Here is a 16,130-nt window from a genome sequence, read left to right on the forward strand (position 1 = left end):
GAGGAACAAGTTATTTGGACTGTACCGTGTCCTAGGCTTTTATTTATTTATGGCAGTACTTCGGCTTGAATTTTGGGTGCCTTGCACTTGCTGGGCAGGTGATCTACCACTTAGCCATATCCTCTTTTTTCTTCTTTTCATAGAATCCTTTTCAGGTATGGTCTTGTGGGTTTTGTTCTGGGCCCACTACCTCTGACTGTGATCCATCCTCCTATTTAGCAGCCTCCCCTGTAGCTAGTTAGTATCGCTACCCAGCTTCTTAATTGAGGTCTTGTTAAGGTTTGAATCAGGCTGGTCTGAAACCTCAATTTTCCTGATGTCTGCATTCTGAATTCCTGAGACTACAGGTATAAGCCACCATCCTCATCTTTAAGAGTATGGGGTTATCATGTGATTTATTCAGAGGATGTTAAGAATGATAGAACCTCAGCGCCCAAGAAGTTGATCATTCTCTTTCCAGTCAATCCTTTCTGCCGTTGTTGGGTTTGCTTTTCCTACGTTCTGTTTATCCTACTCTCCACAGGTTTATACACAACCTCTTCCCCAATGTAAACTGCAGGGACATTCACAGCCTTTCATGTGGTCATTTTTTTCACTTGAAGCCAGGGTATCATTGTATCTAAGTTTTGTGACCTTCGTGTTGATTATAGGAATCTAGGCTGCTCCTTCTATTACTTCTCTAGCATAGTGCGTTGTAACCGTATTAGCTGCTCTTTGATTTGTCTGTGTGTGTGTGTGTGTGTGTGTGTGTGCGCGCGCGCACACGTGCCCGCACAAAATACTCAGTATAGAACTGTGTGCTTCTCTTTGTGATTCCCTTGTCTTTTGTAATGAGTGGCAGCTTGTTTGTCTGTTAGTACTTGGCCTTATACTTTTGGTAAGAACTGAAATTTCAGGATGAGGTAGGCAAAAGGTAGAGTGAGAAGCACTGGCCTTCTTTGCTGGGCCCTCTAGGATCTCATGTTGCTTTCACCTACTCTTTCTCATTCTCATGAGTAGTTCAGATTGTCCTGAAGGATATGTGACTTGGAAGCTCTCAAAGCTGAGTTACTGTTGGCTCAGTTTGAGAACCACGGGTGAGAACCAGGGCCAAATTCCTCCCCCCTTCCCCGGAGTCTACACAGTACTACCTGCCCCCCCCAGATTAACTTAAAACTCCAGGTTCATCCCAGCTGCAGAGATGATTTGCTGGTGAGCACATGAGGGTGTTTATACTATTTAGGCACTCCCTGATGCCTATACTTGTGCACGAAAGAATGAATCTTAAGATGAGCTTTTTTTTACTCTAATAAGAATGTTTTAATTTTTGCATCTAAGTAATTATCCTCCCTTTTTCCTATAATCACACACAGTGTGCAGTGAAAGCAACACATAGCTCTGAGTTTGCCAAGTAGTTTCCAGGAATGTTTTAATGATCATCATAAAGTTGTAAGAGCCAAACAAGTACCCTTTAAGTGCCAGTGAGAGAGAAAGAAAGATCTTCATTTTATCCATGCCGCCAAGGGAGCCTTGCCAATTGGGGGGCTGAGCCCAGGCCTGGCCAGAGGAGACAAGGTGTGATCAGCCTCTGGGCTGTTTTAGTGCTCTCTGTGGGCGGGCACCTGGGGTGCCACACGATCACCTCCTGTTACAGCTGTCACTCTTCCCCTATGGGAATTGAGAGGCCCAGAGATGCTGTTGTGCCTCCTGTGATAGTGCTCAGATGCAAATCATTGCTTCACAGTATCTTCATGAAGTGTGACTCAGAGCAGCATGATAACATGCCAGTGCTCCCTGCCTAGCAACAGCAAGTACAGGTGGGAAGGGAGCAGAGGCCAGGTGTGATGCGCAGAGGGTTAGATCTGGCAAGTCAGGGAGGGTCTGTTTGTGCAGGATCTGGGCGGGAGGAGTGGGGACAGGACCCTCCTAGAGCGGGTCTGAGGCTCTGGTCTGAGGCTCTGCAGAACTGGTAGAACAAAGCCACCTCCACAGAGACAGGCTGTCTCTGAGAACAGGGTGTGACCAGGAGCTTTTAGTGCCTCTGCCATTTTGTCTGCCTTGGGGTGTGACACTTGGCCAGCAGGCTTCCAGGCTCTGAAAAAAAGTGCTCTGTGTCCCAAGAATTCATGTAATGGCTGCAAGATGTGTAAATGTAGCCAGCTGAGGGCTTCAGAGGCTTAGAGTTAAGTCAAGACACTTCAGCAGGGCTCGTGAGCATCTCTGTAGGTCCGGAGATGAGAGGTGTTTGAGAGGCACTGTGAGGGAAGATGAGGGGGAGTGCTGACCATGCACCAAGGACCGTGATCCCTGCTGCTTTGAATTGAGCGCTCACTGAAGAGTTGCCTTCCAGTCTTCAGCTGGCTGCAGATGGAGAAGACCTCCAGCTGCAGGATTTCAGCTCCCAAGGACAGTGTAGGGCCAGGAGGGAGGTGGCTGCTGCCACCTTTGCTGTCATCCATCCTGCAGTTTCTGCTAGCAGCCACCAGCTGAAAATGGCCACATGCAGTTACCCCAGTGTGTCACCCAGTTACCAGCCTGCTGGCAGTTGCCATAGGCAATCATAGACAAGATCCTCCACCTTTATCATATTTCTCTGTATATATGAAACTGGAGCAAAGGCACTCATTTTTTGTCTCCATGAGGAACAATTGTTTCCTTGATGGTTATTCATAGAAATAGCAGCAGTTGAGCCGGGCGCTGGTGGCTCACGCCTGTAATCCTAGCTACTCAGGAGGCTGAGATCTGAGGATCACGGTTCAAAGCCAGCCCGGTCAGGAAAGACCATGAGACTCCTATCTCCAATAAACCACCAGAAAACCGGAAGTGGCGCTGTAGCTCAAGTGGTAGAGCGCTCGCCTTGAGCTGAAGAGCTGAGGGACAGCACCCAAGCCCAGAGTTCAAGCCCCACGACCGACAAAAAAAAAAAAAAAATAGCAGTCTTCTCCTGGTTTTAGTGGTATAGTAATGGAAAATCAAATGGATATCAGTACTGAAATTCTCTGTGTAAAACAGGCCTTTTCTGTTTGCTTCTGGAGAGTGAGCGCAGCCTTCCCCTGGCACGGGCTGCTCATGCACGAGCCTCTTCTTTTCCTGTAGTTGTTCCTTCTGTGGTCAGAGAGAGGAGCAGGCACAGGAGTTACTGCCTCGGGACTCTGTCCGCTTGTCTGTAAGGAAACAGCATCCCTGCCTCACTTGATGATGAGGAACCAGGCAGGGCAGTGGTCCTTGTACACGGCATGTGGGAAGTACCTGCAGGTGCCTGGCACATGAAAGGGTCTGGGAAGGACAATTCCCTTTTGTTTACTCTCTGCAGCCAATCAGCTATGTCCACTGGTCTTAGGACTTCCCTTCCCTCCCCTCTCTTCCCCTCCCCTCCCATCCCACCCTTTCGTTTGAACTCAGCACTTGTGTATTATCCCTTAGCTTTGAGCCACAATTCCATTTCCAGATTTTTGGTGGTTCATTGGAGATAAGTGTGTCAAGGACTTTCCTGCTTGAGATGGCTTCAAACCTTAATCCTCAGATCTCAGCCTCCTGAATAGCTAGGATTACAGGTGTGGGCCATTTCTGCCTGGCTTGACAATGTCTTTCTTTTCCAGTAGGATAGCAAGGAATATTGACAGTCTTTCTTTTCCAGCTTGTTCCTTTTCAGGATTCAGATAGCCATGGTTTTGTTGTTTTTGTTTTTGTTTTTGTCGGTTGTAGAGCCTGAACTCTGGGCCTGGGCACTGTTCCTCAGCTCTTCAGCTCAAGGCTAGCACTCTACCACTTGAGTCACAGTACCACCTCTGGCTTTTTCTGCTTATGTGGTGTTGAGGAATCGAGCCCAGGGCTTCATGCATGCAAGGCAAGCATTCTACCACTGAGCTAACTTCCCAGCCCCAGATAGCCATGTGTTGAGAGTAGTTCTTTTGCAATTTGAGGGGAAATCTGCTGTCCTGCCTCTGAAGTCTGTTCCTAAAGACCTTCTGGAGATGATGGTGGCTGGCACGCTTTAGCTAGAAGGCAGCATGTTGTGAGCATGGATGTATATTCACAGTGGGAGGCCTGAAGCCCTTGGAGGGTCTCCTCACGAGGAGGCTGAGGCCCCAGAGGTTTTGTTTTATTTGTGGCAGAGTCAGGGTTCTCTGCAATGTACTGTTCTCTGTACTGTAGGGTCCTTGGTCACTCCAGTGCCACGCTCCCTCTTTTGTGGGGTAGGGCCTATGCGTTCGCTCTTACCTCAACCTTCTTTCTGCTCTGGGCAAACTCAAATGTCCCCATCCCTGGCTTATCTTAGTTCTTCTCCTTCTCACAGTCTCCTGCCTTCTTTGCTTCTCACAGTCTGTGTTCAGTAGGAAGAGGCCCGTCTGCTCTGTTTGCTGACAGCCTCCTGGCACAGCACTGTGGATACATGTCCAATGGCTATAGGTACCGATGCTCCCATTTACATAGTAGATAACCTGTTTGAGTGTGCGTCCTCATGTTTGTGCACACATGGAGTGTAAGTGTGTAGTGGTTGACCCTGGCTCAGAGGAACAGAACCATAACACTATCCTTGTTACAATCATAGTTCCCCGTGTAATGTCCTGTTGTTGTTGTTTTCTTGGGTGGGGACAAAGCACCTGTGGTGTTGTCTCTGATTTGGGGCATGAGTCAAGTATACATAGAAGCTAGATCCTGGGTCAGGACATAAAACTAAATTTGGTTTAGTCTCTTCTTATAAAAGCTCATCTAATAACAAAAAACCCCTCCTTTCCATAGTAATTACCTTCTTCTACTAGCTTATATTAAGGTGCGTTCATGCTGTAACTTTGCTCACGGGCCTCTATCAGATCTCTCCATGGTTTCTGTTGGGGATTCAGCAAAGATGGGATGGCAGAAACCCAAAAGGGGACTTGCAATGTCATAGTGTCATGCCAGAGGACAGCCCCCTGCGGTTCTGGGGAAGTCTGGCCTGGCTGCGGTCCTGGGCTTGCTGAAGTCTCTGGCAGTCCTTTGGACGTCAGTCCCACAGCTGGCAGAGGCCACAGGTCAAGTGCTGTTCTTCCGGAACGAAACCTCACTCGTCCTACTCTGCCCTAGATAACCAGTTCAGGATGTCCATCCTGGAGCGACTGGAGCAGATGGAGAGGAGAATGGCTGAGATGACGGGCTCCCAGCAGCACAAACAGGCGGGTGGAGGAGGCAGCAGTGGAGGCGGCAGTGGGAGCGGGAACGGAGCAAGCCAAGCTCAGGTACGTGCAGACGATTCGCTTCATTTGTGTGGCATGAGGCAGCTGCTTCCAGGTCCCTTCCCTGCCACCAAGGTCATTCCTAGACTTGGGCAAAAAGCCCCGGGGTGTCTTTATATTCTCTTGTGTTCTGAGCATCAAGTGTACACTATAAAAGACACTGTAAAATTCCCTTGTTTACTCCCTCATCTTTATGCCATTTTTACTGATCTCAGGAATCTTTAGTCTACCTAGCACTTGTTAGGGGGCAGAGGGCATTGGAAGCCAGTTAAAACAGACCAAAACAAAAAACGGACTCAGATCTGTGGGGCTCAGACATAAATTTGTCTTTCTACTTCACATTTTAAATCTTAAGGATAAATTCAGAACATAATTGAATGCAGAAATTTATAAGCCTTAAAACCTCAAGAAGATCAGGACAAAAAGGGCCTAGGAAACGATTTAGGGAGCTGGTATTGAGTGTAGAACAGCATGTGCATTGTGTTTGCATTCTCTGCATGAAGGGTGCATGACATTGCCAAGCACACGGAAATTAGCAAGAATGGTTTTGGTCTTTTGGGACTTGAAGCTCTTGTATATGTTTTGTGTAGGAGCTTTTATTGTAAAAAAAAGTTTATTAGGCAAACATTATTCCTCCAGAGACCTCCATGGAGAAAGTTAAAGGCTTTGGTGGTATTTCTCTCCTCCACTACTTAGTCAGTGCCCAGAAATCAAAAGCAATCCCCTCTTTCTCTTCAGGATGAATGCTGATTTCCTTTGCAGGGTTCCCTTTTGAAGTAAACATACTTGTTTTATGATCCATGTCAGTATCAAGTGGTAGCAATCCTTAATAATAGTAAGAAAATGAGTCTTCTACACCCAAAAAGCTAACCTCCTCAAGTTTTCTTCTAATTTCTCCCCTGTCTTCAGAAATCAAAGGAGAGCTCTGAAATACAATAAATTGTTATTAAGGCTAAAATAGTTTTTTTCCATCTGATCAATTCAGTTTTATAAAAGAAGAAATATTTAATGTACTTCATGGCTGAAAGAAGAGGTTCCCAGAAAATCCTTACACCCACAAAGCATGTGTGAGGAGTTATGTGTACTACATCTCAAAGCACAAACATTCTGCAGCTGGCCTGTTACCATCTGCCCGCAGAGTAACCGCTTGGATGTGCTTATCAGTTCAACTTGGCTCCAGTAGACGACCTTATCTTCAATCTATGGTAGAGATAGGGCTATTTTTAAGACTTTAGAAATCTGTGTTTTGTTTGCCAGCTTGTGGTTTCCTGCCCTCTTGAGTATGTCTGTCTGATTTGTATACAGCAGCCCTGTGTGGCCTTCTGAGTCAAGGTCAGCATGTGGTGTGTTGGGCCAGCTGGGCTGACAGGCATGACGGCACATCCGCTTATCTGCCTGTTACTTCTGGAGCCACTTTTTCTAATTTAATAATAATGAGCAATGTGGAGCAATGGTATTTCTCTACTAATTAGGGTTTTGTTGTTGTTGTTGTTTTTGTTTTGTTTTTGGTTGTGGGCCTTAAACTTAGGGCCTAGGTGCTGTCCCTGAGCTCTTTTGCCCAAGACTAGCCCTCTACCTCTTTGAGCCAGTGACACTTTCGGTTTTCTGGTGGTTAAGTGGAGATGAGTCTCATAGGGATTTTCCTGCCTAGGCTGGCTTTGAACCATGATCTTCAGATCTTAGCATCCTAAGTAGTTAGGATTACAGGCGTGAGACACCTGCACAACTATTAATTAGATTTTATGGAACTTACTGTTAAAAAAAAACTTACTAAAATCAGCTGGGCACTGGTGGCTCACACCTGTAATCCTAGCTACTCAGGAGGCTGAGAGCTGAGGATCATGGTTCAAAGCCAGCCTAGGCAGGAAAGTCTGTGAGACTCTTATCTCCAGTTAACCAACAGAAAACCAGAAGTGGTGCTGTGGCTGGAGTGGTAAGAGCACTCACCTTGAGCTGAAGAGCTCAGGGGCAGCACCCAGGCCCAGAGTTCAAGCCCCATGACTAGGTTAAAAAAGAAATCCAAAAACTTACTAAAGTAATACCAGAGACATGGATTAAGCTAATAATGACATTCATGAGGGAGAATGCTAAACAGAAAATTGCTGTCACAGAGACTCAAGCTGTTGCAATTGCCAATTTTGATTTTCTTCTTTTAACAACAGCCATGTTAAAAGTAATGATGTTCCCTTTCCTATATGTTCTTCTTGATAATAATAATCCTTAGATTCAATATTTCATGTTTTCCTCAGTTTTATATTCACTTTGTAAAAGGGTAAACTGGAAAGTTACAAGTGCTTCCTTTAGGGAAAAAGAAAAAAGCCATATTTAAGAACTTGACTTTCTTTCTTTCAGAAGTGCAGACATTAAATCCCCACATTCTAGATGGAGACAATCACAGTTTCTTGCCCACAATGTTTGCTTCATCTGGGAGGCTGGAGCCTTGTTCTCTTGTTGGCAGTGTACACTTCCCCCAGACCCGTCAGCGTGGTGTCCCAGGGCGGAAGCTCTGACACACTGCTGGTCATTGACTTATTGGAAATTTCCTTGAACCAACACTTACGTCCTGAGCTGAAATGATGTCCATTCTGTTCTCTTTTTCATGATGTCTCTTGTGTTCAGTGTTTTGTCTTTTCCATTTCCAACCCCTGCGTGGTGAAGGGCCTCTGGTTCATGGGTCCTAATGTCTTCCTTCTCACGGTAGTGTGCCTCTGGGACTGGGACCCTGGGGAGCTGCTTTGAGAGTCGTGTGGTTGTTGTCTGTGAGAAGATGATGAGCCGAGCCTGCTGGGCGAAGTCCAAGCATTTGATCCATTCGAAGACTTTCCGTGGGATGACCCTCTTACACCTGGCTGCTGCCCAGGGCTATGCCACCCTGATCCAGACCCTCATCAAGTGGCGGTAAGGCTGGAGTGCAAATAACAGGTCATCTTCGCTCATCAGCTGCATTTCCCCTAATGGAGAGAGCTCTGGCAATTCAGTAAGCTTATGGCCTAGGAACAGAGGACTTTCTCCTCAGCCTTTCCAAGGGAGTTTTATGAGCTTATGCCCAAGAGACTCTGAGTGAAATACTACCTAAATGTGGGCTTTTTATTTCCTTTGGGCTTCCGCCAGGCAGAGTCCAAACTACCTTCAAAAGCCAGCACTTTTTTTTTTTCACATTAGGAAGGTGAAATACCTAATTTGTTTTCACTTTTGTGGGTTTATAATATCCTGGTGTTTCCTTTTACCATGGGCTAGTGGTATGGTAACCTTTGGTGCTATCCCTTACAGCACGAAGCACGCAGATAGCATTGATTTGGAGCTGGAAGTTGACCCTTTGAATGTGGACCACTTCTCTTGTACTCCTCTGGTAAGAAATAGGCTCACTGGTTATTTCCTTGCCATTTTCCCAGTGTGACAGAGGGACATTGGATCCTTAAGAGATCTAAGAATATTACTTATAAATTAGTTGTAAATTGTTTTATTACAATGAATTTAACTCTTTTCCAGACTGGGAACTAAGTAATGAAGTGTTAAGTATGCCCACGATTGTTCCTAATTGACAGGACAAAAAAGAAAAAAAAAAGAACATGTTGGGGTGCTTTTGAGCTTGAGCTTGAGCTTGAGCTTGAGCTTGAGCTCAAGACCAAGGCGCTCTGCCTTAGCTTTTATGCTCAAGACTGGTTCTCTACCACTTGAGCCATACCTGCACTTCTGGCTTTTTGCTGATTAATTAGAGATAAGAATCTAAGACTTTTCTACGCAAGCTGGCTTCAAACTGCAATCTTGGGATCTCAGGCTCCAGGGTAGCCAGGATTACAGGCGTGAGCCACAGGTACCTGGCTAAGAGATGCTTTTTCTTTTTGTCAGTCGTGGAGCTTGAACTCAAGGCCTGAACACTATCCCTGAGCTTTTTTGTTCAAGGCTAGCACTCTACCACTTTGAGCCACAACACCACTTTGGTTTTCTGCCGGTGAATTGAAGATAAGAGTCTACTGCTTAGAGTGGCTTTAAACCCTCAGATCTCAGCATCCTGAGTAACTAAGATTACAGGCGTGAGCCACCGGTGCCCATTAGAGAGATACTTTTTTTTTTTTTTTTTTGTCGGTCATGGGGCTTGAACTCTGGGCCTGGGCGTTGTCCCTCAGCTCTTCAGCTCAAGGCGAGCGCTCTACCACTTGAGCTACAGTGCCACTTCCTAGAGAGATACTTTTTAATGACAGTGTTTTATGGACCCACCAAGTTTATCAGCAAAAACTAGTGTTCTTAATTGGTGGCAGTGACAGAAGTGCAGTAGGGTTCACGTGTTGTTGAGAAAGCCTGCTGTGTCTTCCTGTAGATGTGGGCTTGTGCCCTTGGGCACTTGGAGGCTGCGGTGGTGCTGTACAAGTGGGACCGTCGGGCCATCTCCATTCCGGACTCTCTGGGAAGGCTGCCCTTGGGAATTGCCAGGTCAAGAGGTCATGTGAAATTGGCAGAGTGTCTGGAGCACCTGCAGAGAGATGAGCAGGCCCAGCTTGGACAGAACCCCCGGATCCACTGTCCCCCGAGTGAAGAGCCAAGTACAGAGAGCTGGATGGCCCAGTGGCCCAGTGAGGCCATGAGCTCTCCAGAAATACCCAAAGGAGTCACTGTCATTGCAAGTACCAATCCAGGTAAAAGTTCAGACTTTACATCTGAGAAGTTGGCAGCCCCCAGTTTTTGTTATGCAGTGGCCCTCATTAAAGTCTATGTGATAGTCACAGATGTTTAAAATGTGGGTGTTGTTTTAATGTTTTTTATTTTCCTTTTAAAATGCCTGGTGACCCCTCCCCCCCAGAATATGGAAAGTAACAAAAAAATTTGTGTTCATGCAAGAAATACCCATTTTTGGAGGAATATCTGGTTAAGATATATACTGCTGGGGAATAATTGAACGTGAGGGACATGTCTCGAGCCCCAGCTTTGCACTTTGTGTCCCTCAGATTTAGAAAAAGTATTAATTCTTTAGGATTCCTAGTCTTTTTTTATCGCCTATCCTGACTGTCCTTTCTACTGTACTTTTCAGAGCTGAGAAGACCTCGGTCTGAACCCTCTAATTACTACAGCAGTGAGAGCCACAAAGATTATCCGGCTCCCAAAAAGCATAAATTGAACCCTGAGTACTTCCAGGCAAGGCAGGAGAAGCTGCTTTCCACTGCACTGAGTCTGGAACAGCCAAATATCAGGAAGCAGAGCCCTAGTTCTAAGCAGTCTGCCCCCGAGCCAATGAGCCCCAGTGAAGGAGTGAGGGACTGCAGCCGGGAAACCTCCCCTCCCACTGCTGAGACTGCAGCATTCCAAGCCTCTGGATCTCACCCAGTAGTAAAGTGGAGTTCCAAAGATCTTTACATTGGTGTGTCTACAGTGCAGGTGACTGGAAATCCGAAGGGGACCAGTGTAGGAAAGGACGCAGCACCTTCACAGGTGCGTCCACGGGAACCAATGAGTGTGCTGATGATGGCAAACAGAGAGGTGGTGACTACAGAGACGGGGTCCTACCGAGATGGTGCAGAGCACGTGGGATGCTCTCCACCTGTGGATGACATTCAGGTGAGCGCACGTCAGGTAAGCCTGCAGAGGCCGGGGCCTCAACAGCAGCTGTTCGGTCTTATGTGTGAGACTGTTGGAGTGTCTTCTTTCCTCGGGCTGCATTTTTTTTTGAGTCAATCAGGCGCTGTGAATAGGGCCTGAATGCCAGAGCCCAGGTCTCAGCACAGGCTTTCTTCTGGTACCAGCTCCTCAGAACTCACTTGTGAGCCACAGTTAGTCTTCTGCTTCCTTCTTGCCTCCAGGATGACAACTTCATTGTTATTTTGGGGTTTTTTTTCTTTTCTTTTGTGCTGGTCCTGGAGCTTGAACTCAGGGCCTGGGCACTGTCCCTGAGGCTCAAGGCTAGCACTCTACCACTTGAGCCACAGCTCTACTTCTGGCTATTTTGGGGCTTAAGTGGAGAGGAGTCTCACAGACTTATCTGCCTGGTTGGCTTTGAACCTCCATCCTCTGGTCTCACCCTCCTAAGTAGCTAGGATTACAGGAGTGAGCCACTGATGTCTGACAGCTTCACCACTTTAAGTGCTGGTTATAATAGAGCCAGAGCCCTAAAAATAGCAAGAACACTTGTGGATAGAATTTGGATGGTCTAGGTGATTGACTGAAACAGCCATCACCTGGCCATTTTAAAAGGCATACTGGCAGGTGGCTTGCAGCAGTATTCAGTGAAATATCTCCACAGCTGATGATCGATGAATATTTAAAAATATCTCAAGGCTGATCATTGATACATATTTAGAAATATTTCTAAGGCTGATAATTGGCTGCCTGGACAAGAAATCTATAAAACACAGAATCCTTTGATCATTAAGTTTGTAATAGATTAAGAGAATATGTATTGAAGTAAACTTTATATACTTAGCTAATAAATAAATTGTGTCAATTAAAATATACAGGGGAGTGCCAAAGGTAAGAACTGGGATGGGCATCCTCTCCGCAGTTTTCATTGATATAACCTAAAACAAAAGCAAAAGGAAGAACTGCCTTTTTAGAAATTCAGCAAGGTACTCATGCCCATAGAAGTGACCGACAGAGGCGACCCCACATCCTAGCTAGCAGCCCTCAGAGAAGCCTGACTCCTGATGCGTCCTGTTCACTGCTGGCCCTTACCCACTTAGCACATATGTGCATGATTGCCGTTCCCACCCCTGAAGGATCCCTGTGTGCTCACCCAGGTGCTCCATTCACGAAGGAAGCGTGCTTGCCCATGTGCTGCACTCCTGAAGAATGGGAGACCCCACCGCTGAGTTGCCAACCTCTCCGGTCGTGAGGCTTCCTGCCAAGCTAAATCCAATAATTCCTGTGTGGTTTTTTGGTGCTGGGGATTGAACTGAGACCTGCACATGCTAAATGAGCGTCATACTACTGAACAGAATCCTCAGCTCTTTTTAAAATTTCTGTGACAGGGTCTCACTAGGTTACCTAGGCTGTCCTCAACCTGGGATTGCTCTGCCTCATCCTACCAAGCAGGTAGATATACAGATGTGCACCACCATTCCCAGCCTAAATCAAATAGTGCTTTAAACAAAGGGCTGGCAGATTTCCTCTGTGAAGGACCAGCTAGTGAATACTTTCAGGTTTTACGATCCATGAAGACTTTGTCATAATCATTTAATCTGCCCCTATAACACACACACACACACACACACACACACACACACACACACACACACACACACACACACACACACACACACACACACACACACACACACACACACACACACACACACACACACACACACACACACACACACACAGCTTTAGAGAATATTAAATGCGTGCGTGTGGCTTTATTCCAGTGAAACTTGATTTGCATAACTGGCTTGATTCAGCCTGGTATAACTTGCAGAGCTCTGTTAGCCATTTCTGATGGAACCCATGCCAGATGTAAGTATTAACCAATTTAGAACTACAGTTAGGAACATATAGTAGTAAAGCAGACTATGTTGAAAATGAGCAGTTCAAGGGAAGTCAACTTTGAAGGTCCTAAATTATATTTATTGGGAATATATTTAGGGTAAAAATGCCAGTAACCTAACTGGTTTGATTGGTTTAATTAAATGACATGACAAGAAGTCCAGAGGTATACTTGTGGCTTTCGTCTTCATACCATTGCTTTGCAGTTATAGCTGCTCAGGCTTATCTGTAGTCAAGGAAGGGAGAAGAAGACCCACCAGGTTCCAAGCACATGGATGCCTTTTCATCAGGATAGCACTCCCTCTGCCTGGTTTTATGTGACCAAAAGTAGGTCACATCCCTGCCCTCCAGTGCAGGGGAAGTGGAAGACCAAGAAGAGGATTCCCTTAATTAGCTTAGTGATTGTGATCTGTCCCCTGGGGCTCAGCACATTGCTACCCACCACAAGACTGGGGGTCCCCAGGCAAGGGAATGGGGGTGAGTGAGTATTGATGAGTGAGTATTGGTTAGGCACATTATATTTTCCACTGAAATTCCCAGATATGAGATTGTTAACTGATTAATCCAGCTGAGAATAAACACTAGATATCAGACAGACGTTCTCAAAGACAGGACTAAAGCTTTCTGGCCAAACAATAATTATAAATAACTATGATTTATAGATAATCAGCACTCAGCGTCTCATGTGCTGTTTGAATGTGTGTTTGAATGCACTGAGGTGTGAGCCGGTCTTGTCTTAATTTGCTTGTTTGTTTTCTGTCCAAGATGAGGGGTAGGGGCAGATAGACTGGATAACTTTGAAAGGTTAATTTCTCACTGCGTGTTGGTTGAACTTCTCATTCCAGGTGAACATGATGACCTTGGCAGAACACATTATTGAAGCTACCCCTGACCGAATCAAGCAGGAGAACTTTGTGCCCATGGAGTCCTCAGCAGTGGAAAGGACAGACCCTGCCTCCATTAGCAGTACAATGAGCTGGCTGGCCAGTTACCTAGCTGATGCTGATCGTCTGCCAAGTGCTGCCCAGATCAGGTCAAGAGGATTCTGGGAGTCTTTGCCTGGGATAAACACCCCTGAATGTTACTGCAGAGGCGGGGAGGGCATGTATGGTGAAGTGTATTAGGTAAATGCCAAGTGATATAAGACCTTACCAAGGAAGACAAGAAGGCATTAGGGCCCATTCCATTGCCACCGGAAGGCCTGGCTCTACCCTTGCCTCTTCTATTATTTTCACACTAGATCAGAGTATAGGGGATCATGTGTCTTAAGGTCTCCCTAATTTAACTGAGGTTTCACAGTGGCAAGGGAATTAGTGAGCTTAATGTTGAGCAATAGTATAAATGTATAGTAGGCACTGAGCATGAACCAACTCAATTGAAGAGAACTCAAGTGCTGAGCCTGTTTAGCAAGTCACATGACAGATGAAGCATTTTTCTTAGAGCCCCACAGTGGCTGCAGATGGGTGCCGTCTTTTCTCATCAATTGGTCATGGACAGTGCAAATCAGTCTCAAACCATGTCTCCCTTTTCTTATTTCAGAAGTGCGTATAATGAGCCTCTGACCCCTTCATCTAATACCAGCATGAGCCCTGTAGGCTCTCCAGTCAGTGAAATAGCGTTCGAGAAACCTAACCTTCCCTCTGCAGCAGACTGGTCAGAATTCTTGAGTGCGTCTACAAGTGAGAAGGTAGAGAATGAGTTCGCCCAGCTAACTCTGTCGGACCATGAGCAGAGAGAGCTTTACGAAGCTGCCAGGCTTGTCCAGACAGCTTTCCGGAAGTACAAGGTGAAGTATGAACGTCTTGATGTTGTGATGTTCTCAAGATTGGGGAAGAGAGCTGAGAGGCAGAATCATTCCAGCAAAAACACATCACACTGTTTTTTAGTTTCTCCAGATTCATAGGCTTTGTATTGGAAATTATTAATTTTGACACATTAGGTTATTAATAATTTTCAGAACTTTAATAAATTAACCAATAGTTTGATGACTAGCATTGTCTCGATTTGTTAATAATGGATTTTATTTAGTTAACACAAGTAAATTAACATCTCTGCTACATAGAATTTGTGACATAAACAAAGGTTTTCACCTGGAGACTGGGGACTGACTGTAGGCAACCCACAAGTTCCTGGGAATTAGGTAGCAATTCTGTATATGTTCATTTTGTGGGGAGAAGATCTACAGTCTTTCTTAAAGGGATCACATGTACCTCCCATTCTCTCTACCCCCACCCTGCTTTCCCTTTCCTCTGCCCTGTCCAGGCCTTGAAAGTCATTACTCACCAATTAGAAAGTCAAGTGGTTGGGGTTGTTTTAGGAAAGACTGTTGAGATCTGGTAAGACAAATGGTACAGTATCTATTTGTTACATTATCTTAAAATGAAGATTTTAAGCCTCCTAATATCCAAATATCATCTAGTTTGATTTAAAAAGGAAAACTAAAAGTTTATTCTATAAATTCATTTCTCTTCCTAATTTATATTTGCAATTAATTTACTTTGGTAAACCTAGAGTCTCAGTTCTGAGAAAAATAGCATCACATGAGTAATGGGTCTAAGTTGTAAGGACACTGACAGCTCTTACGTTAGAGCGGCCATCAGCTCACTGCTCATTCTTCTCCTTACTTCCCCCTTAGGGCCGACCCTTGCGGGAACAGCAGGAAGTGGCTGCTGCCGTCATTCAGCGTTGTTACAGGAAATATAAACAGGTAAACTTCAGTTCTAGGTCACAGAAGGAAAATGCACCCTTACAGTGGGCTGATGACCTTGGGGTGCAGTATAGTTGAAGAGGATAAGTTCATAATAACAAAGGCATAGCTTGAATTGCCTTGAGGAAAAGAAAACAAAGGTGTCTCCATGAAGCTTTGTTTAGAAGATGCCAGAACATCCCTGTCCTCTTTGAGACAGGATTGTGTTTCTGAAACAGCTGTCAGCCATAGGAGGGATCTGCCGTCTGTGGGCACATGTGTGGACCACATCTGTCAGGCACACCATAAAGTTAACTCCTTAGCTGCTAGGAGTCAGCAGTTCTGTTTATAGATGAAGAAGCTAATTAAGAAATTAAGTCAGTATTAGACTTTCTCACCATCAGGGTGGTTATAAAATACTAAAAATTGCCTCACTGATCTTTGACTAGCTTGCATATTAAAATTTACTCCTAATACCAGGGGTGATAGCACATACTTGCTGTCATTCCAGCCCTCAGAGACTGAGCATCATGAATCCAAGACCAGCCTGGACCCTGTCTCCAACCTGCCAGGTGCTCCTAGCTGTAATCCTAGCTACTCAGGAGGCTGAGATCTGAGGATCATGGTTCAAAGCCAAGCCTGAGCAGGAAAATCAGTGAGACTCTTACCTACAGTGAACAACCAGAAGACTAGAAGTGGTACAGTGGCTCAGAGTGGTAGAGTGCTAGCCTTGACCAGGGACAGTGCCCAGCCTCTGAGTTCAAGCCCATGGCTGACAAAAA

General features: G+C 45.6%; 1 protein-coding gene across 13 annotated transcripts in view; it reads left to right on the top strand.

Annotated features, from left to right (window-relative positions):
• Camta1 (calmodulin binding transcription activator 1) overlaps window positions 1-16,130 on the top strand; it is a 710,332-nt gene that overhangs the window by 676,206 nt on the left and 17,996 nt on the right. For 8 of the 13 annotated variants that reach the window (XM_070037258.1, XM_070037260.1, XM_070037252.1 and 5 more), the window contains 8 exons: window positions 5,044-5,195; window positions 7,894-8,090; window positions 8,463-8,541; window positions 9,511-9,826; window positions 10,219-10,742; window positions 13,508-13,695; window positions 14,202-14,448; window positions 15,298-15,369. In XM_070037258.1, coding sequence (XP_069893359.1) covers window positions 5,044-5,195; window positions 7,894-8,090; window positions 8,463-8,541; window positions 9,511-9,826; window positions 10,219-10,742; window positions 13,508-13,695; window positions 14,202-14,448; window positions 15,298-15,369 — 1,775 coding nt within the window. The remainder of the gene's footprint in view (window positions 1-5,043; window positions 5,196-7,893; window positions 8,091-8,462; window positions 8,542-9,510; window positions 9,827-10,218; window positions 10,743-13,507; window positions 13,696-14,201; window positions 14,449-15,297; window positions 15,370-16,130) is intronic. The other 5 variants (XM_070037261.1, XM_070037262.1, XM_070037263.1 and 2 more) reach the window with 1 other exon arrangement.

Source organism: Dipodomys merriami, unplaced genomic scaffold, assembly GCF_024711535.1.
Source record: "Dipodomys merriami isolate MVZ:Mamm:240054 unplaced genomic scaffold, mDipMer1.0.p SCAF_28, whole genome shotgun sequence".
Taxonomy (NCBI): domain Eukaryota; kingdom Metazoa; phylum Chordata; class Mammalia; order Rodentia; family Heteromyidae; genus Dipodomys; species Dipodomys merriami.